This window comes from Chrysochloris asiatica, unplaced genomic scaffold, assembly GCF_000296735.1.
Source record: "Chrysochloris asiatica unplaced genomic scaffold, ChrAsi1.0 scaffold00035, whole genome shotgun sequence".
NCBI classification, from domain to species: Eukaryota; Metazoa; Chordata; class Mammalia; order Afrosoricida; family Chrysochloridae; genus Chrysochloris; species Chrysochloris asiatica.
In genome coordinates this window covers 7,177,280-7,203,337 of record NW_006408553.1, presented here as the reverse complement: position 1 = coordinate 7,203,337, position 26,058 = coordinate 7,177,280, and the positions used below count along the sequence as shown (strand labels likewise).

General features: G+C 37.6%; 1 protein-coding gene across 1 annotated transcript in view; it reads right to left on the bottom strand.

Moving 5' to 3' along the window:
• The window catches only part of KAT6A (K(lysine) acetyltransferase 6A), a 176,716-nt gene that overhangs the window by 26,579 nt on the left and 124,079 nt on the right, over positions 1–26,058 (bottom strand). Inside the window, exons 8-9 of the mRNA XM_006859929.1 lie at positions 24,926–25,044; positions 2,458–2,573 (exon numbers count right to left, since the gene is read on the bottom strand). Coding sequence (XP_006859991.1) covers positions 2,458–2,573; positions 24,926–25,044 — 235 coding nt within the window. The remainder of the gene's footprint in view (positions 1–2,457; positions 2,574–24,925; positions 25,045–26,058) is intronic.

The window sequence follows — 26,058 nt, the reverse complement described above, 5'->3', positions numbered from 1 at the left end:
ATTCTGGTTAATATACTCCTCAGTGACAGAACTAAAACAGCACAAACTCATTTAATTAAATGTAAATATGAGGGGACTTCAAAAATTTCATGGAAAAAATGGACTGGAAAGATAATAGAATTTTCCCATGAATCTTTAACAAAGAATTTTGGAAACAGAAAAAAAAACTGTCTAACTTACTAAAGGAGCTCTGATAGTGGAATGGTTACGAGTTGGGCTGCTAACTTCAAGGTCAGCAGTTTGAAATACTAGCTGTTACAGAGGAGAAAGAGGAAGCTTTCTGCTCATGTAAAGATTAAGGATCTACAGCCTTGGAAACCCTATACAGGGTCGCTTTAAGTCAGAACCAACTCTACAGCACACAGCCATCACCAAATTACTAAAGGACCTTACAGAAAATTCAAGGAACTCCCCATGATAACAAAGAAATATATAGAAAATTTCTAAAATTCTGCTTAAGGAAGTTGATAAATTTTACAGATCCCATTCTCTTTCTACTTTTTATTATAATTTCAGTATTTTTATTATTTATTTTTATACTTGAAAAGTTCATTCTTTTACAGAATAACAGTTAATTCAATGAAACCAGATTCTAGTGACAATCTCATCAGAACAAAAAGCAGCATTTTCAAGGAATTTTTTCAATGTTACCATAGACAATAGCCTTTCTCATCATTCTCTGACAAGCAAGTACTGAAGGTGGCTCTCTCTTTCCATTCGTGACTTAATTTCCTGTCCTCACCTTGAATAGAAAAGACAAGGTGCCTGTGGTTTCAATCTATCTAAACTACAACTGAAGCAGCTGATAGACATGTTAAAATAACTTTCTTGTCTAAGTTAAGAGGTTTTGTGGTTTAGACAGCTTGCAAAGAGCTCTCTAAAAAAATGATAATAAAAAATTTAAGCTTGATGAAGAAGTGAACTCCTCAGAATATTTCTATTGGTCATATGTATCTCAGCTTTCCAGAACTCCTCAGGAATGAATTGCTTTGACTATCTGGGTTCTGTATGAGTAGGAAATGACTTGATGGCAATGGGTTTGGGTTTTTCTGATAGGTAGTTCAGAAATGTCTGGCCTTCTTTTAATTTTTTGTATTTTAAGATTTTAAGTTAAGCTTCTTGTTACAAACTCAGGTAAACTGCTAGCTATTATTATGTGGTACAAGTAGAATGCTACATTAAAACTTTACCACAGTGTTTAGGGCTAATGAAAAAGTTCTCGCTCTCATTTATGAAACTGTGTTGGTTTCCAGGAGTTTTACTTTATTTTCTTTTCATGTCAGACATCATAGGTAAGAACATTTCTAATTTCTATTTTTCTACTTCTAATTTGCTGTACACTTGAAAAACAGGTAAGCAAGTTATTAAATTATATGGAAACAAAAGATATTGAGAGTCAGTGGCTAGCCCACTATACCAGCTAATTCCCAGCTTCTTGAAAATAATCCATATTAAAGCATTTTGAATTCTGTAAAGGAATAAATAAATGCTGTAACTATTTTTGCAAATATTATGGACAGGCAATGATAGACAGGTAAAAAGTAGTGCTTCACCCAAACAGCATCATAACTTTTAACTACAGCAACACTCTGCTGAATGAGAAATTGAGGTATAAATAGTTCACAGGTTAAATACAGCATTACTGTGACTTCTAATCCTCAAAATGATAAACCAGTGTTATTTAAAAGTGGTGACCAAATCTTATCTTTCACCTCTTTTAATTTCAACCCTAAAAGAAAAAAATAAGAGTGGGTATATTATTGAATACCAATAGTTTTTCCAAGGGATGTACATGTTTTAACTCATTTAATGTTCACAATAAGCCTCTGAGCTAAGTACTACTATTATCCTCATTTTACAGAAGAGGAAACAGACATACAGCTTATAATTGCCAGAGCTGGATCATAAAACCTATTTGGCTCTACTAAGCATGCTACCTCATCCCAAAAAATGAGTAATTGATCTTTAGTAAATGGAAAATCAAAGGTAAACATATATATGAAAACTCAAAATATTTATATATAATGTACATCTTAATGCTATTTGTCTAATATTCCTTGGAAAGCAAACCATACACTAAGTTTGTAAAAACTTAAAAATTCAAATCAAATGTTACTCAAATGAAATTTTATGTTCATCTATAATTAAATATAAGACTATTCTTTAAAAATTCTTTGTGTAAGGAATAAAGATAAAAATTTCTTAAAAGTATTCCCTTTTCATCTGGATCATGTGTCAGGTTTCTAATTTTAAAGAACAACTTTTGGACAGTTTACAGAAAAGGAATTCTAAATCCAACTGGGACTAAGTGGCTGCCAAAACATGCTGCTATTATGAACTTTTTAAGTCCCAGTTTCTTCAAATACAAAAAAACTGGACCAAATGATCTTCACAGTCCCTTATAATTCTAGAGTTCTATAAATCTAAAAACAGAAGTAAGGGTCTCTCAAAACATACCTTGAATATTCTTGAGGATATGGGGAGGAGTACCAGGTGTGAATTTCATACTTCCCAAACTCAATGACAGAGGGACAGCGTACTTGTGGGTCAGGGGGGCCAGTCACTCCAACTTTCTGTGCAGTCAAGAAATACATTACAAAAGTTAGCTAAGTGAAATACACTGAAATATTCACACACACACACACACACAGGAGATCTGAATCTAAGTATCATTTTCTCATGCTATGTTGTTAAGTATCATGGAGTCAGTTCTGACTCACAGCAACCCTGTATAGGTTTCCAGTGAGTGGCTGGTGAGTTAGAACTGCCGATCTTGCAGTTCAAAACCGACCTTGCGGTCCAGTGCTTTATCAAACAGCATCACACCAGAACTCCTCTCATGCTATAGAAGAATCAAAAGAAACAAGAACAAGCTAGCAAGTTTTGAAATAAGTTGCACTTTTCTTTAAATAGAGCACCCAAATGAAGAACAAAATGCTAATAAATCTCTTAGAACCAAATGCAAATAATTTCCTCAACTAAACTCATTTTCTTCCTAACGTAACTATTAAAGAGAAACTTTTTCTCTATTAACTTCAGACATCTCATCAGGAGTTCTTAGAGAAGAACATCATGCTTGGCCAAGTGGGGGCCAGCACAAAAGATGAAAGCTCCCAATGAAATGGACTGACATAATGGCTGCAACAGCAATGAGTTCAAACATAGTAATTGTGAGGATGGTATAGAACCAAGCAGTGTTTCATTCTGTTGTACACAAAGTGGTCACTATGAGTTGGAAATGATTTGACAGCACCTAACAACAACTGGCATTTAATAATGTAACTTTAAAGAATAGTTTTAAAGGGACATGAAGGTGCTGTTGTGCAGTTGCCGAGATTATACATAAACCACCCAATAGACAACAGTGGAAACAAGCCCATGGAACATGTATTTACCAGCCGCTCCTCAGAAACCCTACACAAGGTTGCTATGAGTCAGAACTGACTTGATGGCACTTAACAACAACAATTCAAATATATTGCATTAGACAAATCTGCTGCAAAGGACCTCTTTAGAATGTTTAAGGGCAAAGATGTCAGTTTGTGGACTAAGGTGAACCTGACCCAAGCCATGGTATTTTCAATTGACTCATATGCATGTGAAAGTTGGACAGTGACTAAAGAACACCCTAGAAGAATTGGTGCATTTGAAATATGGTGCTGGAGAAGGATATCAAAAGTACCATGATTTGCCAGAAGAAACAACAAATCTGTCTTGGAAGAAGTGCAGCCAGAATACTCCTTAGAAGCAAGGATGTCGAGAATTCACCTCTTATACTTTGAACATGTTATCAGGAAGGACCAATCCCTGGAGAAGGACATCATGCTTGGTAAAATGTAGGGTTAGTGAAAAAGATGAAGACCCATCCCCCACCACCCACCCCCAGAGAGATGGATTCACACGGTGGCAGCAGCAATGGGCTCAAACATAACAACAACTGTGAGAATGGTGCAGGATCAGATAATGTTTTGTTCTGTTGTACACAGAGTTGCTGTAAGTCAGAACTGACTCAACAGTACCTAACAACAGCAACAATTCAAATAGAAACCATTGCTAAAGACTAGAAGGACCAAGTTTCAAAGTCTTAAATTCAGGGGCAATTTGATTGTTTCTGCATCCAACACAGCAACAGATTTGTAAATAAATCCATACAAACACATACAAGTATGTATGCATGAGGGTACGTAAAAAAGTATTGCTACTAGGGTTCCAGTTCATACACACATGGGTTTATTCCAAACAAAGTGTGTTTAAACATGTCTCTGCTACCAGTGGATGGCTGCAGAAAAGTTCTCTTAGCAACGCACATCATAATCTCATTAGGGTGTCTTCAAAAAAGGATCTAATCACAATTGCTTTTCAAGGAATCTGCTGGGCCAGTTAGTTTCAAGGCAGAAAAGACTTAAGAAAATGATGGCAACTGTGTTTTGGAAATGCAAAGGGACAATATTGATAGATTTTCCTGAGAACACAGGATGATCATTGTTTTAAGAAAATGGAAAACTGCATTGACAGGAAAAAGGCCAAAAAACTTGTGCCAAGGAATTCTTTCCCCCTCATGACAATGCACCTGCTCATTCTTCAAAGGGTGGCAGGCGCTGTCTTACATGAACTTCATTGAAAAACCTTACCTTATCTACCCTGCTGCTCTGCTCTTGCCCTGTCAAGACTTTGTTTTGTTCCCCAAACTCAAAGAACATTTCAAATGAACACAGTTTGAGTCCCTTGAGGATGCCAGAACTGCCACTTTGACATGCAAACTGAAGAGCACAGAATTCTTTGGGGGAAGATTTAGAGAAATGAAAACACATAACAATCCTCAATGGAAGATATGTCAAGAAACAATAACCTCATATTTTTATATTTTTGTTTTAAAACGGTTTCTATGATTTTGCAGCAATACTTTATAACTTGGTGAATTTATGTATTTATCATATTGTTGTTAAGTGCTGCTGAGTTGGTTCCGACCCATAGTGACCCTGTATAGGGTTTCCAAGTAGTGACTGGTGAGCTTGAACTGCCGACCTTGCAGTTCAAACAGCTTTGCAGTCTAGCACATTAACCCACAGCATCACACCAAGACTCCTTGTTTAACATGGTGGTGGTTATGAGCCGTGGAGCTGGTTCTGACTCATAGAGACCCTGGGTGCCCTATATTGACTGACTTCAAAAAAAACACAGAGCTTGAATTTACCCTAATCAAATACAAATATTAATATCTTGTCATCAAAATAACACTCAAAATTATCCTTCAACTTTTTGCTTAAAATATCATTAAAAGATAAAACAATGAGTGTAAAATCGATGTTCTCCCATATGTAAACTATCACTCAATTCACAATAAAAACATTAAAAAAAAAAATCACTGAAAGATTCTAGAATATCCTTTGTTGAAGGCAACACAGATACATATACCTTGCAACAAAACTAAAAAGATAAGAGATTTCTGTTCACTGTTTTTTATAAATTGATTTGTAAGGAAGAAACCTCTTCAACATAACTCATTTGGGACCTCTCCCTGGTCTTCCTAACTATTCCCTTTTATAAAAGGCCAAGGGATTTATCTCAGGTTACATACTGGAACCTAGCCAGGTGAAACCTCAATCTCTTGCTTAGGCACCTCAAAACAAAAGACAAACATCTCCTAATAGTTGAATAAAAGGTGTAAGGTGTTAAGATACCAAGGAGTACTGAGGGCTCCTCCAAATGCAAACATCGTTAAGGAATACACAGGCAGGTTGAGAGGGGGAAAAAAAAAATTTTTTTTTTTCATGTCTCAAAATCAAAATAGAACTTTGTAAAATGGTTTATAAAAGATCACTCTTTAAAATGCACTTCAGAATCAAGTATACTAATCCAACAAGTAGTATCTTTTCATCTCTCTTCATAGCTGAAAATAACAAGAACAGTCGTATAGGAAAGTATCAGAATAACCAAATAATCAGAAACCAAATCTAACTTCCTGAGGCCAGGTTCAGATAGGAAGCACAAGAGTTGAAAACATGCACCTGCTGAGGCACTGCCTGCTGCTTGAGGGTTTTCCCATCAGTTGCTCGTCGTTCTTCCAGGCGGATGCCCGAAGTGAAAGAGGATAACCAGTTCCAGTATAACTGTTTGCACATCACCGCAACCAGGAGAGTCTTAATAAAACTAGACTCGAAGCAGCCTTTCCCACCACCTACACCTACCCTCACCCTTTATCACTGTGAAATGCTCTGGCACATGCGCACATCTATCATCCTCCACCACCTCCAACTCCCTTCTGCAAGCCTCAAGGGTGAAAGCATTTCCGTTTACTAAGGTTTAAGAAGTTAACAAGGCTCTACAGTGAAGCAACAGCTGCATCAAAACTACACGTTAAGCCAGTCCTTGCCAAAAACAAACTGCCACCTCTGAATTGCAAGGTCACCTTTGCTAGGCCATTTTATTTTTGCATTTCAGCCAAAATACTCTTTAACATGAAATTTCTCAAAGTTGCAGGTATCTAATATAATCAAGAGCACAACGTATTCTTTTAGCTTTTAACTCAAGTTCTACTACTTCATGTTCTCCTTTTCATTTTAATATGCCAAGATCTTGCAAGGATGATGTATATTCCAGGCTTGACCTTTTCATCTACGTTAGCTAAGAAACAGGAGCACTAAAAGTATTAATAACAACAACAAAAGTATTAATAATTGGGCTAAAAGAAAAATTTTAATTTGCTTATTTCAAGCTAATGATCCCTTTATTACTAGCAGTTTATGACAAAAAAAAACCCCAATATTCTTCTGCAAAGACTCACAGCTTCCATTAAATAACTTACTGAATCCCAATTTCCAATATATACAGAGACCACTCCTTTCAGTATCCCCAATTCCAGATCAGAAACAAATACTAAAATTACCGATAGCATGGACACAGGACTGCTACCTTCCCCTTGTCCTCCATTTGATCACTCCTTCTTGACCTTACTTTTCCATTCCCCATGGGAGGTGGGGAGGACATTTGAAGGTGGGAGTGAAGGGTAGGACTGTCTCCATTGAGACATGAGAAGAGATGTCTTTATGGTATTTGAACATTTTCTCATAGAAACATAATAATAAAAAGCACTTCATTTCATTAGGGATTCAAAGTTACCTGATGAAAGAGGTATGTAATAAGCATACATGCTCCACGGAGGAAAGAGCATGAACTTAAGGAATAAAGAGAATCTGCATATGTGGAGCACCTACTTAATCTTGGTACCTCACTTAATCTTCAATACCAACGTTATTGCTTACTTTAAGAGGAAAAAATAAAAGACTCAGAGAGAAGCAGAAATTCACAGGTAGAAGCTGCAAGGATAAAGTATAGACAAGAACAAAGCGTGTAAAGGTGAGATGAGAAGTATGAGTAGCCCTCAACTAGTAAATATTTTTAATTCGTTTGTGTTTTAAGTGTTTTTTAAAACTGGAATTTAGTTTTCATAAGAAATGAAGTTACAAGTTCACAAATTGTACTCAAAACCCTTAGAGTTTAATGGGTTTTGGAATTCTGAATTTTCTGATTTTAGAAAAATATTTTGAGTACAAATAGTCATATGACATCAACATCCTGAATAAGATCTGAGGCAGTATTCCATAATCAGACATGTTAATACTTTCATAGCAAAGCATAAGAATATTCACATTAACTAGGCTAAGTAAAGAATATAAAGTTTCACATCAGTTGTCAACAATGGAGTTTAAATTAAGGAGAAGTCTTGCTATAAAACAAGTTATAAAACAACTTTCTGTTTTCAGGGTTCTCTGCATTTCAGAATTGTAGATAAAGGGCTGTAAACATATATAAAGAGTAACATTCAGCTAAGCCACAAAAGCCTGTGTGATCACAGACTTCCTGTCTCTTGAAACCTCCTGTGTTTTTTTTGTTGTTGTTGTTGCTGTAGGTTCTCTACATTCAGACAGGAGTCCTGGTGTAAGTCCTGGTGCGGTACTATGGGATAAAGCACTGGCCCACATGGTTGGTTTGAACCACAAGGTTAGCAGTTCAAACTCACCAGCCATTCCTTGGAAACCCTATACAGGGTCTTTATGAGTCAGAACCAGCTTGATGACACTTAACAATAGTAACATTCAGGCAGGAGTTCCAAGTATTCAGCTGGTTACTGTTAAGGGGCTCAGCTACTAACCGAAAGGTTTACAGTTCCAATCCACTCAGAGTATCTGAAACGAAAGACCTAGCAACCTATTATTTGTCAAAAATCAGCCACTGAAAACTCTATGAAGCAACGTTCTACTCTAACACATACAGGGATCATCATGAATTGGAATAAAAATTGATGGCAAGTGATTTTCTGGTTACACTCGTTTCTCAATCACCTTTGTTAATTCTTCAACCATATTAGTAAAATCTAGAATTCTGTCCTCAATTCTCTTCTCTTCTCCCTCCATATAATCCAGAGCTGCTACTAGCATCTCACTCTCCTCATGTCCTTAATTCCCCGTACACAATTTATAATCCAAGTGCTTTCATTATAATTTCATCTTGGTATATATCCTTAAACTTCTTTACTTCTCATTCATGAATACACCTGTAATTGTATCCTTTTGTGCCCATGTACTTACTCTGCCTCTACTTAATCTAAACCAAAACCAAAGTTAATGTTATTAAGTTGATTCCACCTCATAGTGACCCTAAAGGGCACAGTAGAAAGGTTTTCAAATCTACAAATCTTTACAGAAGCAGATTGCCACATCTTTCTCCTGTAGAGCGGCTGGTGGGTTAGAATCGCCGGCCTCTCAGTTAGCAGCTGAGTGCTTACCCACTGTGCCAACAGGTCCTATTGACAAATGTGCTCCTACCTAAGGCTAATGACTTTCCACTTGCACACTATGTTATATTATATATTTTATTATTATAATATATAATACTAACTCAAAGATGTCCAATTTTTTACCTCTTTTAATCAATTTTTCACTATTCTAGATTATTCCCATCAGCATATAAGTAGCGATTACTTCTTCTAGATTAAAAATATGAGGGCTATCCAAAAGTTTGTGGGGAAAATTTATTATCTTTCACTTTACCATGAACTTTTTGAAGCCCTCTCATGTGAATATCTTTGTTTGCCCCCACATCACCACCCACCTATCTTTTTCTCTGTTCTCCCCTTCATTGCAAAACACTTCAAGAAAGTCACCATTTATTACTACTACAAAATAATTTCTTTTTTCTCATTCTCTCCTGAATCTACTTCAATAATATTTTCAACCCCACTACCACCATCGATGGACTCAAACTGGTAATAGTAGTGAGGTTGGCCCAGGATCGGGCAGTGTTTCGTTCTGCTGTGCATAAGGTTGCTATGGGTCGGTACTGACTGGATGGCACCTAACACTACCACCACTATATCTGCAGAGTCCAGGTGTGGCGCTGTGGGTTAATATACCAGACTGCAGAGCCGTTTGAACTGCAAGGTTGGTAGTTCAAGCTCACCAGCTGCTCCCTAGAAACCCTATACAGAGTCGCTATGGCTCAGAACCAACTCGACAGCACTTCACAACCACCACCACCACCATATCAGAGTCTTGGTGTGGCGATGTGGGTTAATACACTGGACTGAAATGTCATTTTGAACTGCAAGGTCGGTGGTTCAAACTCACCAGTCACTCCTTGGAAACCCTGTACAAGGTTGCTATATGGGCTGGAACCTACTCAACAGCACTTAACCACCATGATCCTGTATCATGCAAGTTTCTGTCACCCCAAAGCTACTATGCTACTAAAGCTGATGGTCGAATTTCGGTCATCTTACTGACCTAAACCTACTAACAGAATTTGACAGTTAACCTTCTTCCTTCCTGAAACATTTTCTTCATTTGACCTTTAATGAACCAGTGTTTGCTGTTGTTGTGTTTTGTTTTTCCCTTTCCATTGGCCATTCTTTCTGAGTCTCTTCAATCTCTAGAAGTTATAATATCCAAGACACTTTCCTCAAACAGCTTCTCTTCTTCCTGGGTGATCTCATCTAGTCTAATCCCTTGAAATAAATAACACGTATACAGGGTCCGACACTTAAAAATAACAACAACTTACTAGTGAGGCATCTATGTTAAAAACTAACACTTGCAGCACCAAGAATTCAAGAAAACTGTCATACACCCAAACTGTTCTCTCTGTGAAGTGCCTTTCTTCTCTTGTTGTTAGGTGCCATCGAGTCAGTACCAACTCATAGTGATCTTATGCACAGCAGAACGAAACACTGCCCAATCCTGGGCCAACCTCACTACCATTGCCACGCTTGAGTCCATTGATGCTCCACTTGGCCAATCCATCTCGTTGGGGGTCTTCCTCTTTTTCTCTGACCCTCCACCGTACCAAACATGGTATCTTTCTCCAGTAACGGGTCCCTCCTGACAATATATCATCTAACACTAAATTCTTTCTCATTCCTTTGACACACTGTTCAAATGTTACCACCTCCTATGGAGATTCTGCTAATATCCCAATTCACATAACTTCCTCTTTGTTCCCACAGTGTCTTGTGCATATTTCTAATGGTAGTATTTATACCACAATTAGCAGTCTGAAGTCAAGACTGCATAGGGTAAAATACTGACTCCAATACATAATAACTGTATAACTCTGGGTATGATAAGCATTCTAAAGCTTCAATTTCTTCATTTGAAAAATTAAGGCAAATACAAGGTTATATTAAATGCTTACCACAGTAATTGGCATATAGTAAAAGGGCACCTATTGCTAACCAAATGGGTTTAAATTATTTGTTTATAAATATCTCCTCAATTAGACAATGAGCTACTGGAGAACACAGATATATTTTCTAGTTATCTCTGTATACCTAGCAACTGACACTAAGACAGCTAGCAAAAGGTTACACTAACCTAGTGCTTCCAGTATGTATATGTTGTTGTTGTTAAGTGCCGTAGAGTCTATTCCAACCCATAGTTACCCTGTATGGGGTTTCTGAGGAGCAGCTGGTGAACTTGAACCGCCAACTTCGCAGTTCTGGTGCATTAATCCACAGCACCACACCATATGCACTGCCTTAAATGGTTTGTAAATTAATATTTTGGATAAATCTAGGTAATTTCCTTAATTAAGGCCACTCAGCAGAGACAGGATTGAAACCAATGGAGAATGATCTAGGCTCTTAACTATTATCTGAACAAATATTTGGTAAAGTTGTGCAAATCAAAAAAGGAGTTTTGGTGGTGGTAAGCACTTGACTGCTAACCAAAATGATGGTGGTTCTAACCTACCCATCATTCCACAGGAGAAAGATGTGGTCTGTGTCCATAAAGATTGTTGTTGTTGTTAAGTGCTGTTGAGTTAATTCCAACCCTGCTCCAACAAGCAGCTGGTGAGCTTGAACCATCAACTTTGCATTCAAACAACTTTGCAGTCTGACGCATCAGGCCACAGTGCTACACCAGGGCTCCCCATAAAGATTACAGCCTTGAAAACCTTCTGAGGCTAATTCTACTCTACAGGTTCACTGTAAGTTGAAATAGATTGGACGGCAACTGGTTTGATTTGGATTTGGGATGCTACATCATGAAATAAATTAACCCAAATAAACCTAAGCAAGCTTTTGAGTGGCTATCTAAAGTGCAACTATTGGTCTCTCCCCATCCAAAGCAAAGAAGAGTGAAGAAAATCTAAGATGTATGGAAACAGTTAGGGCAATGGACTAGAGGATCATGTGAACCTCAGCCTTAAAGATCCTGAGAACAAAAGAACTAGATGATGCCCACCTACCACTATCAACTGCTCTGGAAAAGATCACATTAGAAGGTCCAGGATAAAGTAGGAAAAAAATGAGGAACAAAACTCAAAAATCCTTAAAAAAAACAAACAAATACTCTTACTGGTCAGATAGAGACTGGTGGAACCCCTAACTCTATGGTCCTCAGTCACCATTCAGGTCTGGAAGTGAACTCATTCAGTGGCTCAATTTTCAGCCAAACAACAAATAGTTCTAGAAAGTAAACAATACTACTAGAAAGGTACACAATCCATAGAATAATCAACTGTTTTAGATCAAAAGGGCAGCATGTGTTAAAGGATAAGAGTCAGAAAGCAAGAAGGAGTAGGAAAGAGGAAGAAGGGAAATGGGAAATACAGGGAGAAAGTGGGAGTGATATTGTATTATGAGGATATCAATCAATGACATGAGACAAAATGTGTATGAGATTGGAAAAATGACTTACTCTGTAAACCTTCACTCAATTCACAATAAAAGTGAAAAATAAAATAATAAATCTAAATACCAGAAATACATTACTTATAATTAATACTATAAGACACTAAAACAGCCCTCTACTCTTCATCCCTAAGTTCATTAGTGTTGCCAAGGAATCAATCCAACAATATATATGTGTGTGTGTATATATATACCTATATACATACACACATATACAAATAGATACAGAGAGAGTGAGTGAGTGAGTCATGGGCGTACATTAAAATCCTGGCATTCAAAGATTAAAATCCTCTAGTTGCTGTTTTTAGGTGTTGTTTAGTCAATCTCAATCACAGAAATCCCACACGGTTTGCTATGCTGTAATTTTTAAAGGAGCAGATCTTCAGTTCTTTCTCCCGATGAACCACTTGGGTGGGTTTCAAACTGCTGACCTTTCAATTAGCATTATAATAGCAGTACCACCTAATGTCCTCTACTATCAAAACTATCCCAAGTACAGCCCTAGCTATACTAGTAATTCATTTCTTACCATTCCTCAACATATACCACATTCATTCTAGCTCTATAATTAAATATGCACAGTGCCACATTAGCTGAAATTTGTGCATATCAAAACTAAGATCACCTGTAAAGACACCTGTAAAGCAAGGACAGGGTTCCAATATGTGTATCTTTTCCAATATGCATATCTTTTTAAAACCAAGGAACGTCTGTAACACCTTTCTGGGCGGGCGTTAAATTTTCTACACCATCTCCACATCAGTTAGCTGTATGATGTTACACACTGCAGGCTCTCAAACATTTGTTGATTTAATGTGCCAAATTATACAATCTCTTTAATTACAAATAGCCATTTTTTACTATTAGTTTTAAGTTAATGTTGTTTACCTAGAAAGCCCTCATTATCTCTCCATTTACCTGAATCCTAACTATTCTTTAGGCCTTCTTCTGACATCATCTCAGATCATGCCAATTCTTATTCATCTTTGTATTCTATAAATATCTGTAGACATATAAAGAACCTGCATAAGATACTATATAGTAATGAACTATGTTTAATTGGTACTCTGTATCATTATTTGCTATGTATCTTCCTATTCACCTTTCCTTTGCATTCAACAGATGACTAATGATTTTGCTGTCCCCATATGCTTCTAGGGAACATGGTGGCTCTGTAGGATAAACACTGTGAACCAAAAGGTCAGCGGTTCAAGCCCAACAGCTGCTCTGAGACAGAAAGATAAGGTTTTCTGCTCCCACAAAGATTTAAAACCTCAGAAAGTCTACACAGGGTCACTATGAGTTGGAACCAAAGAATAATAGAATGTTACGATGGCACTTAACAACAACTAGAGGATAATATTATTGTTAATTTAGGCGCACAGGATTTAAAGTCACCTGAGTTCTAATTCCAGTTTTGCCATGACTAATCGAATAATTTAGGAAAAGTTGCTTAATTAAAAGTTCCTGTTTTCCTGTATGTAAGATGGAAGCATTTCTTTCCTCATCTAGAGTTAATAAAATTGTTGGATATAACTTATTTCTACCAACTGTACAACTATTTAGGAAAAGAAAATAACAACCCACACAGATTTCAGAAATGTTCTAATTTTCTAGAACCATGCCAAAACAAAAAGCAAAAAACAAAGCCCCATAAAGCATTCAAGTCTCTCAAAATTAGAAAGTCCTAAAATTAATATGAAATAGTAAGAAATGTAAGCTGTTATTTCATAATATTTTATGTAAAAATTATTCTCTATATTGTATATATTTTGTTTAGGCTGTCATGCTCCACTGCAAGGAACGCAATGCTTCTTTCTGGTGATGGTGGTGGTGGTGGTGGTGTGTCATGAAGTTGGTTTCAACTCACAGCGAGCCTGAATAGTTTCCAAGGCTATAAATCTTTACAGGAGCAGAAAGTTTTGAACTGCTGTCCTTGAGGTTAGCAGCCTGACTCATAACCACTATGATATATCTTTTAAATCATTTCTTCTAAGCCCATACAATCTTTACAGAGGTGTCAGTCTTTTTTCTTAATTGAGGCACACATTGTGTTTGTGTGTGTGTATATATATATATATATATATATGTGTGTGTGTGAGTGTGTGTGTGTGTGTGTGTATCAACATCAGTAATAACAAAATAGTAATGTATCAGGCCCACTACATCCCTATTTTCCTATCATCAATGAAAGGGAAAAAAAAACAAAAATCATGATCAATTAATACACAACCCTTTTTGAAAGAAATCATGCTAAACATTTCAGTAATCCTCCAGTTAAAGAGGTAATACACCACATGACATTTAATCATTCAAGATAATCACTATCAAACAAATATTGCCCCAGGCAATAATAATATGGGATTAAAAGAAAAAAGAAAAAAACCTTTCTAGACTATAGTCTTATGAAGAGAGGAACTACTTATCTGTAGCCACTGTACATAGTAAGCACTCAAGAGATAATGGTTTTAGTTAGATGGATTAAACATTTTTATCATTTAGTTTATTGGTGCAATTGTAAGACTGCCTGTTGTTAGAGCTATTGCTAAATCCCCTCTTATTCATGGTAACGATATACAAAACAAAAAACCCTTTCCCAGTTCTACACCATCTTCATGATCATTGGTATGTTCAGGTCCACTCATGCAGTCATTGTGTTCTGAGTGCCTTCCAAATCAGGAAGCTCACATTCTGGCACTACACTGGACAAGATTCTGTTGTAATCCACAGGGGTTTCGTTGGTTAATTTTCAAAAGCAGATTATTGTCAAGTCTTTCTTCCTAATTTGATTTAGACTAGAAGCTCCACTGAAACTGTCCACCATGGAGTGACTATTGGTGGCATAGCTTCCATTCCAGCATCATAGCAACACATAAGTCACCATAGTATGACAGACTGAAAGATGGGCAGTGTAATACAATCTTCCTACAAATGTTTCTGAACAAGCTCCTATCAAGTCATATCTATGCCCTGGAAAATATCTTTCTGTATTATCTGTATGAATCACTTTATTAAAAACATTCTCTAATCAGCAGTCAATTCTCCCAATTGGCTTCAACTCAGTTTCTTTATTACATTAAATCAGAGAACCTGAGAGATACCTTTAATAACCTCTGTTCCCTTAAACATATTTATCAGATTCTACTGATTTTATCTCCAAGGTATACTCTAAATCCCAACTCTCTTCCATTTCCACTGCCATCTGTTTTGTCTAAGCTACCATTTTCTTTCATTTGGACACTGAAAAGGGCTCTAAATTGGGTTTTCTTGCTTCTACTCTTGCCTACTATATTCTACATATAGTGGCCAAAAGAAAAGCATTAAATGCTAGTATGATCATAAATGCAAGTATGATTCGTTGTTAAACTTCCTTGTTAAACACCATCAAATGGCTTCCTGCTGCCAACTGTGACAAAAACCCAAATCCTAACTTCCGACACCAGCCTCTCTTTCCAGCTTCAGCTCATGTGACTCTCTTACTGTGCTCTAGCAACACTGACCTTCTTTCAGTTCCTCAAATTTACCAAGTTATTTCATGCCTCAAGTCACTAATACAGGCAATCCCTTAGTGTCTAGAACATCCTTCTCTCTACTGCTTGCTCTTGCTAACTTTTTACTCATCTTTTAGTCTCAATGTAAACTACTACTTCTTCAAGAGAGCCTTCCCTTTTCACACACCCACCATCCCCAACCTCCAGCAATCTTGATCACTGCATTCTTATTTTCTTCATACCACTTATCAGTTTGTAATTTTAAATACAGTTTGTTGTCTGTCTCACTTATGGAGACTTAAATCTTTAAGAAATGCAGAGTCTGTGTCTTTTTGCTCAGCCTACACCTCTAGCGTAGGGTCCTGAATAAGCACTGGACTGGAAGGTTGGTTTGAACCACAAGGTCAATAATACAAACTCACCAGTTGCTCCTTGGGAACCCTACATGGGTCACTATGACCTGAAACTGACACAACGGTGCTTAACAACAACTCTAGTAGGACTCCTGGTATGGTGCTGTAAGATCAGCACTGGGTTGCAACCCATAAGTTCAGCAGTTCAAATGCACCAAATAGTCTTCAGAAACCCTAGGCATGATTCTCTATGAATACAAACTGACCTGAAGGCACTAACAACAACATGGCTCTAGTGTGAGCCCTGGTAGTACAACAATTAAGCACCTGTGTGCTAACCAGAAAGTTGGAGGTTTGAACCAACCAGAGGCTCTGCAAGAGAAAGATGTGATAATCTGCTCTGTAAACATTACAGTATACAAAATCCGATGGGGAAGTTACACTGGGTCACACCGAGTTGCTATTAAGTAGGAACTGACTCAATGGCACCCAACAACACAAATTTTAGTACCATGTAAGGATTCCTGGTGTAGTGCTGTGGGTTAATGTGCCAGACTGCAAAGCCGTGTGAACTGCAAGGTCGGTGATTCAAGCTCACCAGCTGCTCCTCGGAAACCTTATACAGGGTTGCTATGGGTCAGAATCAACTTGACAGCACTTAAAACAACAACAAGGCACACTGAATAGTAAATAAATGTTGATGGAGAAGTATCATCAATAGCTATTGAACCACGATCTATTGAACACTTAGTATACTCCAAGCATTCAGCATACAGATGTGACAAAAAGGAAAAAAAGAAGTCTTGGCACTCTTTAAGGGTTGTTGTTGTTGTTTGGTGTCATTGAGTCGGTACCGACTCATAGTGACCTCATGCACAGCAGAATGAAACACTGCCCGATCCTGGGCCAATCTCACTACTATTGCCACGCTTGAGTCCATCGATGCTGCCACTTGGCCAATCCATCTCATTGGGGATCTTCCTCTGTTTCTCTGAACCTCCACCTTACCAAACATGATATTCTTCTCCAGAGACTAGTCCCTTCTGACAATATGTCCGAAGTATGATGCATACTATTTAGAATAAGCAAGCAGAGCCTAGAACTGAATCCACTCCATGGTTCAATTTTCAGTCAAACTATAAGGTGAACATTAACACCTGAAAGGTACACACTCATTAGAACATTCAATCACATGAGACCAAAAGGGCTGCATTTGCTCACAGATATAGCTCAGAAGGTAGGAAAGGAGGAGAAATAAAAACTGTAAGCACAGAGAGGAAGTAGGAAGAGTGCTGTTAAATTATGGGGAATACAATCAATCAATTATAGACTAGAAAAACAATTACTCTGTAAACTTGTACCCAAATCACAATAAGGCATTTAAATAAATAGTGAAATTACCCATACCCTGGTTTATATAGTACAAGGGTAAGTCAAAAGCATTGTTGCAAAATCATAAAACCTTTATCAGACAAAAATATCAAATTGTGAAGCTACAGTTTCTTGACATTGCCTCCCCATCTAAGTCTATACACTTTTGAAGGTGGTGTTTCCATATCTCTGATCCTTCCCCAAAGTATTATTCAATTTATATACCATGCTCTTAAATTTATAACACGTCAAAATGGCAATTGTGCAATACAGGGTCGCTATGGGTCGGAACTGACTTGATAGCACTTAGCAACAAAGGGGTTCAAATCATGTTCCTCTCAATGCTCTTTGGAGTTTGGGGAACAAAAAACAGTCTCAAGGGACAAGCCCAGGGCTGCAGGGTAGATGGAATAAGGGTTCTCAATGAAATTCTTATAGGACAGCCCTTACTACCTTAGGATAATGAGCAGGTACAATGATCGTGTTTGGTTTTGTTTTTGTTTTTGTTAAGTGCCGTCGAGTCGGTTCCGACCCATAGTGACCCTGTACAGGGTTTCCAAGGGTGATGGAAAAAAAATGCCTTAGTACAACTTTCCTGGCATTTTTCTCACTAATGCAGTTTTTCAGTTTACTTAAAACTTCTTCATAAAGAGCTCCAGTGATCTTGTGTCCTTCAAGAATATCTATCAAGATTATCCCTTAGCAATCCCAAAATGAGAGACGTCGTAACCTTCTCAGTTGACTTCTCTGTCTTGATGAACTGGCCCAGCAGACCCCCTCAAAAATCCACTCTTTTGGTTAGACCATTATTTTTAAAAATCACCCTAATGACACTAACACCAGTGCATTACTGAGAGAACTTGTCTACAGCCGTCCACTGATCACAGAAACATGTTTAAACATGCTATGTGCCCTCTGATATGACACATTCAGAACGACACAACATATCTGTGGTATTTCTGCAAAAAAAAATACGTGAAACTAATTCATGCTAACAAGTTCAAAGTGATGGACAATCCACAAAATTTTAGTCTAAAGGAATTTAAAGACACAGGACAACTAAATGAATATGAGCTGAACAAGATCGTGCTCTAACGGACACCAAAACAAGAAAAACTTGGAAAAATTTACAGAGTTGATCATTATTATCTAATGGCTAGATGTTGTTGTTAAGTGTCACTGAGTCAGTTCTGACTCATAGTAACGCTGTACAGGGTTTCCAAGGAAAAGCTGGTAGGTGTGAAATGCCAACGTTGCAATCAGCAGTCCAATGCTTACTGTACAGCACCACACCAAAACACTAAATGTTATATAATAAGCCTATATTAAAGTACTGATTTGATTATGGTATTACGGTTATTTCCTTATTTTTATAAACTATACGAATACATTTTCAGGTAAAGAAGCATCAGATCTAAAACTAACTCTTGAATAGTTTGAGAGGTAAAAAAGAAATTATGCATGTATATACCATGGTAGCGTAGTGGTTACGAATCGGGCTGCGAACCTTAAGGTCAGCGGTTCGAAACTACCAGCCGCTCCGCGGGAGAAAGATGAGGCTTTCTACTCCCGTAAAGATTTACACCCTCGGAAACCCTGTACAGGGTCGCTATGGGTCGGACCCGACTCAAAAGGCACATAACAACAACAACAACAACATACCAATCAGGAAAAGCTACTTCCTTCCTTCTAATTCCAAGTAAATTTTTACTATTGTACTACTTCCCTATTAGTAGGGAAGGAAATAGGTTGTGAGAGGTTGAGCAACTTGTCCAAAGTAGCAATTAGTAAACGACAGACTAAAACTTCACCCCAGGTCCATGTGACTTAAAGCTAATACTTTGTTAAATCATGATGTGATAGAAAGCTGAGAAAGTGCTTGTTGACTGTTTATTTGTTGTTAAGTACTGTGGAGTCGGTTCCAACTCATAGTGACCCTGCACAGGGTTTCCGAGGCTGTAAATCTGTACCTGGTTTAAATTCCAAAGTGTACTTACACAGGCTATTTACCAACTGACTCAATGTTGTTGCTGTTGTTAACTGCCGTTGAAATTTCCGACCCATTTCCTGTTGTTGTTAGGTGCCATCGAATTTATACTGATTTATAGCGACCCTATAACAAAACACTGCCTGGGGTCCTGGGCCACCTCACAACTGTTGCCACACTTGAACCCACTGCAACTGTCACTGCCAATCCATCTCATTGGGGGTCTTCCTCTTTTTCTCTGACCCTCCACCTTACCAAACATGATATTCTTCTCCAGTGACTGGTCCCTCCTGACATTATGTCTGAAGTATGAGATGAAGTTTGGCCATAAGGGCCTCCAAGAAGCACTCTGGCTGCACTTCTTCCAACACAGATCTGTTGATTCTTTTGGCAGCCCATGTTACTTTCAATATTCTCCTCTAACACAAGAACTCAAATGCATCAATTATTCTACTAACTTCCTTTTTTCACTGTCCCATGCATATGAGGTTATTGAAAATAACCTAGCTTGGGTCAGACGCACCTTAGTCTTCAAGCTGACATCTTTGCTCTTCAACACTTTAAAAAGGTCGTGTATAGGAGATTCACCAAAAATAATGCGTCGTTTGATTTCTTGACTGCTGCTTTCTGAGTGTTGATAGTTGATCTAAGAAGAATGAATACTTCGACAACTTCAGTCTTTTCTCTGTTTGGTCCAGTGGTGAGGATTTTTGTTTTCTTTACATTGAGATGCAATCCATACCGAAGGCTGTGATCTTTGATCCTCATCAGCAAGTATTTTAGGTCCTCTTCACTTTCAGCAAGCAAGGTTGTATCATCTGCACATCGCAGTTTATTAATGAGTCTTCCTCGAATCCTGATGCCACGTTTTTCTTCATATAACCTCCAGCATCTCGGATTGTTAGCTCAACATAAAGGCTGAGTAAGTATGGTGAAAGAATACAACCCTGTTGAACACCTTTCTTAATTTTAAACCATTCAGTGTTCCCATGTTCTGTTCGAACAACTGCCTCTTGGTCCAGGTACAGATTTCATCATGAGCACAATTAAGTGTTCAGGAATACTCATACTTTGCAATGTTGTCCATAGCTTGTCATGATCCACACAATCGAAAGCCTTTGCATAGTCAATAAAGCACAGGTAAACATCTGATATTCTCTGCTTTCAGCAAAGATCCATTAGACATCAGCAATGATATCCCTTGTTCCATGTCCTCTTCTGAATTCGACTTGAACCTCTGGGAGTTCTCTGTCAATGTATGCTTACAGCTGTTTCTGTATTACATTTTGTAAAACTTTACTCTCATGGGATATCAAAGATATTGTCTGATAATTTCCACATTCTGATGGGTCACCTCTCTTTGGAATGGGCACAAATACGGATCTCTTCCAATCAGCTGGCCAGACAGTTGTCTTCCAAATATTTTGGCAGAGATGAGTGAGTGCCTCCAGTGCTGCCTCACTTGAAAGAATTCAATTTTTAGTCTATCAATTCCTGCCATCTTGGTTCATTGCCAATTCCGTCAATGAACCTTGGACTTCTTTCTTAGGTATCATTAGCTCTTGATCATATAATACCTCTTGAAACGGTTGAACATCAACCTTTTCCTTTTGGTCAATGACTCTTGTGTATTCCTTCCATCTTCTTTTGATGCTTTCTGTATCATTCAATAACTTGTCTAGATCATCCATAAATAACCTAAGTCGAGGCTTGAATTTTTTCTTCAGTTCCCCAATACTGAGCGTGTTCTTGCTTTTTGGTTTTCTGACTCCAGATCTCTGCACATTTCGTTGCAATATTTGACTTTGTCTTCTTGAGCCGACCTTTGAATTTTTCTGTTCAGCTCTTGCACCTCCTCATTTCTTCCATTTGCTTTAGCATCTCTATGCTGGAGAGTAATTATCAGTGTCTCTTCTGAAATACATTTTGACCGTTTCCTTCTTTTTTATCTTCTTAATGACTTTTTGCTTTCTTCATGTATGATGTTCTTGATGTCATTCCACAACTCTTCTGGTCTTTGGTCTTTAGTGTTTAATGTATCTGTTCTTCAGATGATCCCTAAATTCAGGTGGGATATATTCAGTAGGTCATATTTTAGCTCTCGTGGACTTGTTTTCATTTTCTTTAGCTTCCGCTTGCACTTGCATATGAGCACTTGTCACTAATGCCTAAGATATTGATGTTTATGCATTCCATTTCATTTTTTTTGACCATTTCCAATTTTCCTAGATTCATACTTTGTACATTCCATGTTCCAATTTTCGATGCACGTTTACAACTCTTTCTCTTCATTTTGAGTTGTCCCTCATCAGAAAATGAAGGTCCCACAGGCTTTACTCCGAAAGGCTTTACTCTATTCACATCATCATGGTCAACTCTAGTTTGAGGAGGCAGCTCTTCACCAGTCGCATTTTGAGTGACTTCTGATCTGAAGGTGTTCATTTTCTGGCACTATATCTGATAGTATTTCTCTGCTGTTTATAAGATTTTCAGTGACTAAATATTAGTAAATAGTTCATCTCTCCTTCTTCCTATTCTGTCTTCGTCTGGAAGCTCATCTGAAACCTGTCCACCATGGGTAACCCTGCTGGTATTTAAAATACCTGTGGCATAGCTTCCAGAATCACAGCAACTCACAAGCCACCACAGTACAACAAACTGACAGACTAGTAGTAGTCTGACCCATAGCGACCCTGTATAGGGGTTTCTAGAAGCAGCTGGTGAGCTTGAACTGCCAACATTGCTGTTCAAACCAACCTAAAATCTGGCACATTAACCCACAGTGTCACCCTCCTTGGGAGGGCACAAAAATGCTTAGTATCAGTCTTATAAATTCTAACGATCAAGATAAAAGATAATAGAGAACTCAAGAGAGAGTGAGCATGCAATTTTGACTTACATAGTGAACTGTCAAAGACAAAAAGGGAGAAGATTAAATAAAATACACACACATACTCAATCTAGAAAAGCCTTAATGATATGGCCCCTTCTGAATTTTCTGAATCACCTCTGCCTTTCTCCATACCCGGCTTTCTTTGTCTAAACTACTTCAATTCTCATAATTAAGTATGTTTTCTTCCTCCTTCAAGTCTTTACACTTCCTTTTCTGTTTGATTATATAGGATACCATTCCTTGTCATAAATCCTACATATCCTTTAAGACCAGCTCCAATAGTATTTTTCCATAGTAAAGCTTTCTCTGACCTCCCCCAAGCAGAGGCAGATGCTTTCCCCCATTTTCCCAAAGCACCATGTACTCTATAACGACATTTTCACATTTTATAAATTAAAGTCTCTCTTAAAAGAAGGAATTTTGTCATTCACTTTGGCATCTTCAACATTTGGCACATAGCTATACATTTACATCTTGTCATGTTTCAGAAAGGATTAAGGCAGACGCATTTAAAAATTATTTCCTTTAGTATTGAATATGGGTGCTTTATCACTCTAATCAAGCTTGTTTTCTTTCTCTTTCTGTTCAAATACCAAAGTCTTCTTTATACTCAGGAAAATAAATATGCCTCATTTAATATTGATAATCAAAAGTAATGTGTTCCTTAGGCAAGTTTGCATGGGCTAAATGGGAAAGGTAAATAGTGATATGTGCTCAAACTTGGAATAGCAAGGCTCTGTGATCCTGAGATTGAGGCATAATCTGAATGGATAAAAGAGGAGAAATAATATTAAGATGCTTGACTGTATTATGAATGTTGGTTTCCCTTGCCTACTATTGTAAAATAGACACTTGAGTGGGATAGAAAGGAATATTGGGAAACATGATTAGAGAAAACTCCTAAGCCCGTCTTCAGCCTATAACTGATTGGAATACCTGAAAGGGATTCTAGAATTTTGGACCTTAGTTAGAATCCTGAGCCCCATCCAGAACCTTCTGAGGTCAGACATTCCCACTTGAAAGGACAGGCAGACCAGCTTAGAGCTGTTAGAGGAACAGAAGATACTTCTTGAAAGAAAGACCAGCAGGAAAAATCAAAAACAAAAATGGAAGTCTGACTGGCTACTTTAAGAACATGCAAGTTGTTGGGGAACCATCAAGGCAAGTAATCAAGTCCCTTCAGGAAAAACTCCCTTCCAAGACTGAAACTCAAAGGGAACACACAAGCAGGCATGTAAGCTTGCTGGCGACCACATTTGTCTACTGGTGAGTGGAAATGGGGGAAAGGCAGCAATGAAGATATGGGCTGAGTTTGACCACATTCCATAGACTCCAGTCGACCTGGAGATAAGAGAAAGAGAGAAGAGGAAGGGCTGGCTGGTCTGAAATGTGGTGAAACCTTAAGACTCCTCCTAAACCCATGGACAAGGAGCTAGTCACAGAGGGTTAGAGCCAAGAATGAGGTATCCATCCACCTGATATGAAGTGAGGGGAGACGTACAAGAATGCCCAAACTTACAGATAGTACCCATTTGAACTAGCTTCAATGGCTTGATGATCAGAACATGAACAGAGGAAAAAAAATAAATTTGATAAAGGAAACAAGTATAAATTGCTACAATTTGATGAACTTGATCTATACTTATGGATGTAGATCAAAATACCAACCAAGAAGGAAGGAGTCTTTACATCAAGGATCAAACATATCCTCTCTGTGCACAGAGTTGATTGGGACAGGCAACTTAGACATTGGCTACATAAAATGACAGCAGGGGCTATAAAGGCACAAAGTGGCTATAAGTTTTCAAGAGGGAGTTTAGTTTCAGAGTGTGTGGGGAAAGTAGAATCCCCACTGAATAGTTTTCATCTTGTCTACATGGATCTGGTGAAAGGAGATGGGGATAAGATTCTTATGATTCAACAGCAAGCAATTGTTATCTTTGTCACACTGTAAAGGCAGAAGTTCTGTAAAATAAAGAGGGGAGTAGTTAATCTTACATTCCAGGAACAGAGGACCCTAGGGCCATCAAGGGAGAAAAGAGCATGAGCTGAACATGGGACCCTATCCAGAAGAAGAAACACTAGAGATGGAGGCAAAGATGATGACATGGAGAGATAGAGCAGCTAAGGACTCTAGACTCTTGGAAAGAGAAAGGTTATGTGATGGCAGCCAGTAGCAAGCTTGCAGAATGTGCCCTTTGATTGTTAAAATTATTACATATTCCTGGGTGTTTTTGTGTATATCAAAAACAAACAAGCAACAACAAAACTAAGGAATAGAGGCAAATACTGTTGAATGGTGATGCATGGAGGGGATTGTAATCATTGCAATGATACGAAATATGATAGGATGAGTATAAAACTAATGTTCTCTCATGTAAACTATTACTCAATGCACAATAAAAGCTTTAAAAATAAATTTAAAAAAATAAAAAGTAATGTGTTTGCCTATAAAACCAAGTAGTTAGTATAATTTGAAAGAGGCACCCTTACCATCAGAAGCAATTATATCCACAAACCACCTTCATGTTCAGATCGGAGGGATAACTTGATGCTACCACTTTACCCACCATATAATTTATCCTGCTTCTCACCCATGAACAAATGACGTGACTGTTGAATCTGAACAACCAACTTTACCTGCAGTGCTTGTTCTTGGATATCACGGAATAATTCCATATCCTTCTCAGTCATGATTTCCTGGCTCCCAAAAAGCCGCTCCTCGCTTTCTTGTTTGCCATCCCAGCCATCCTGATTGTCTGTACATAAGAAAAAGCTCACGTGATTACAAATATAATTAGTTTGATACCTGAAATAGAAAAAAAAATTAAGTATTTATTTCAATTTGAAGACCCAGATATTATTTATCTAACAGAGAATGTAGCATTAAACTGTTTTCTACACCATTTTCAATAAAGAATATGTATATTTTTTCATTACAGTGAAAATCTTGAATTGTTTTAAAGCCTCCTAAAAATTTACACAGCTAAATTTAAATTTCATTTAAAGGAAATATTTTAATATAAAACATTCAAAAGCAGAATGGAAATTCTAAGGAATATAAAATTTCTTCTGAAACTTTAAAAATATGACACTTGTATGAGTTTAACATGTCAACACTCAATTATATTTTCATTCTTTGGTATTATTGGGAACGTTTTAGTGTAAGACCTTAAGGGTAAAACAGAATTTTGCTGCTTTTCAAAATCTCAATAATCCTGCAATCTTCATAGGGTCAATGCATTCTTATCTAAATAAAAAGATGATCTTTGAAATAGCTACCTTAACTGAGGTCAGGAAGTACTAGCTTCCCTCTCACTCTGGGTGCCCTTTTAAAGCACTATCTCCATAAACCTGAGGATCACAAATGATAATCCTCCTGGTAAATATGAGAAATTATGGTAATAATCCACTAAATGATGCATCTTCCTCAAATGGGCAAAGAAATAAGGGAGGATTTAGAGATTATGCAAATCATTATCCTTGCATTTGAAGATAACACTGCTGATGACATGATTTCCTCTTTGTATGAGTATGGCTGAAAACACCAATTAATGACAGACAGTTCTTTTCAAATCAACTAGAGATACAGGCTGTTATTTTAGTACAAGAAGAATAAAAAAGGATCGTTGTCAGTATTCCCAAATATTCCCCAACTTTTAAAAAAGCAATACTCTTAAGATACTATGTGACTTTAATGCCCCCTAGTGCATGACACAAGGATGCAGGCACTAATCTAGTCCGGTATTCAGTAACATCGTACCAGATAATAC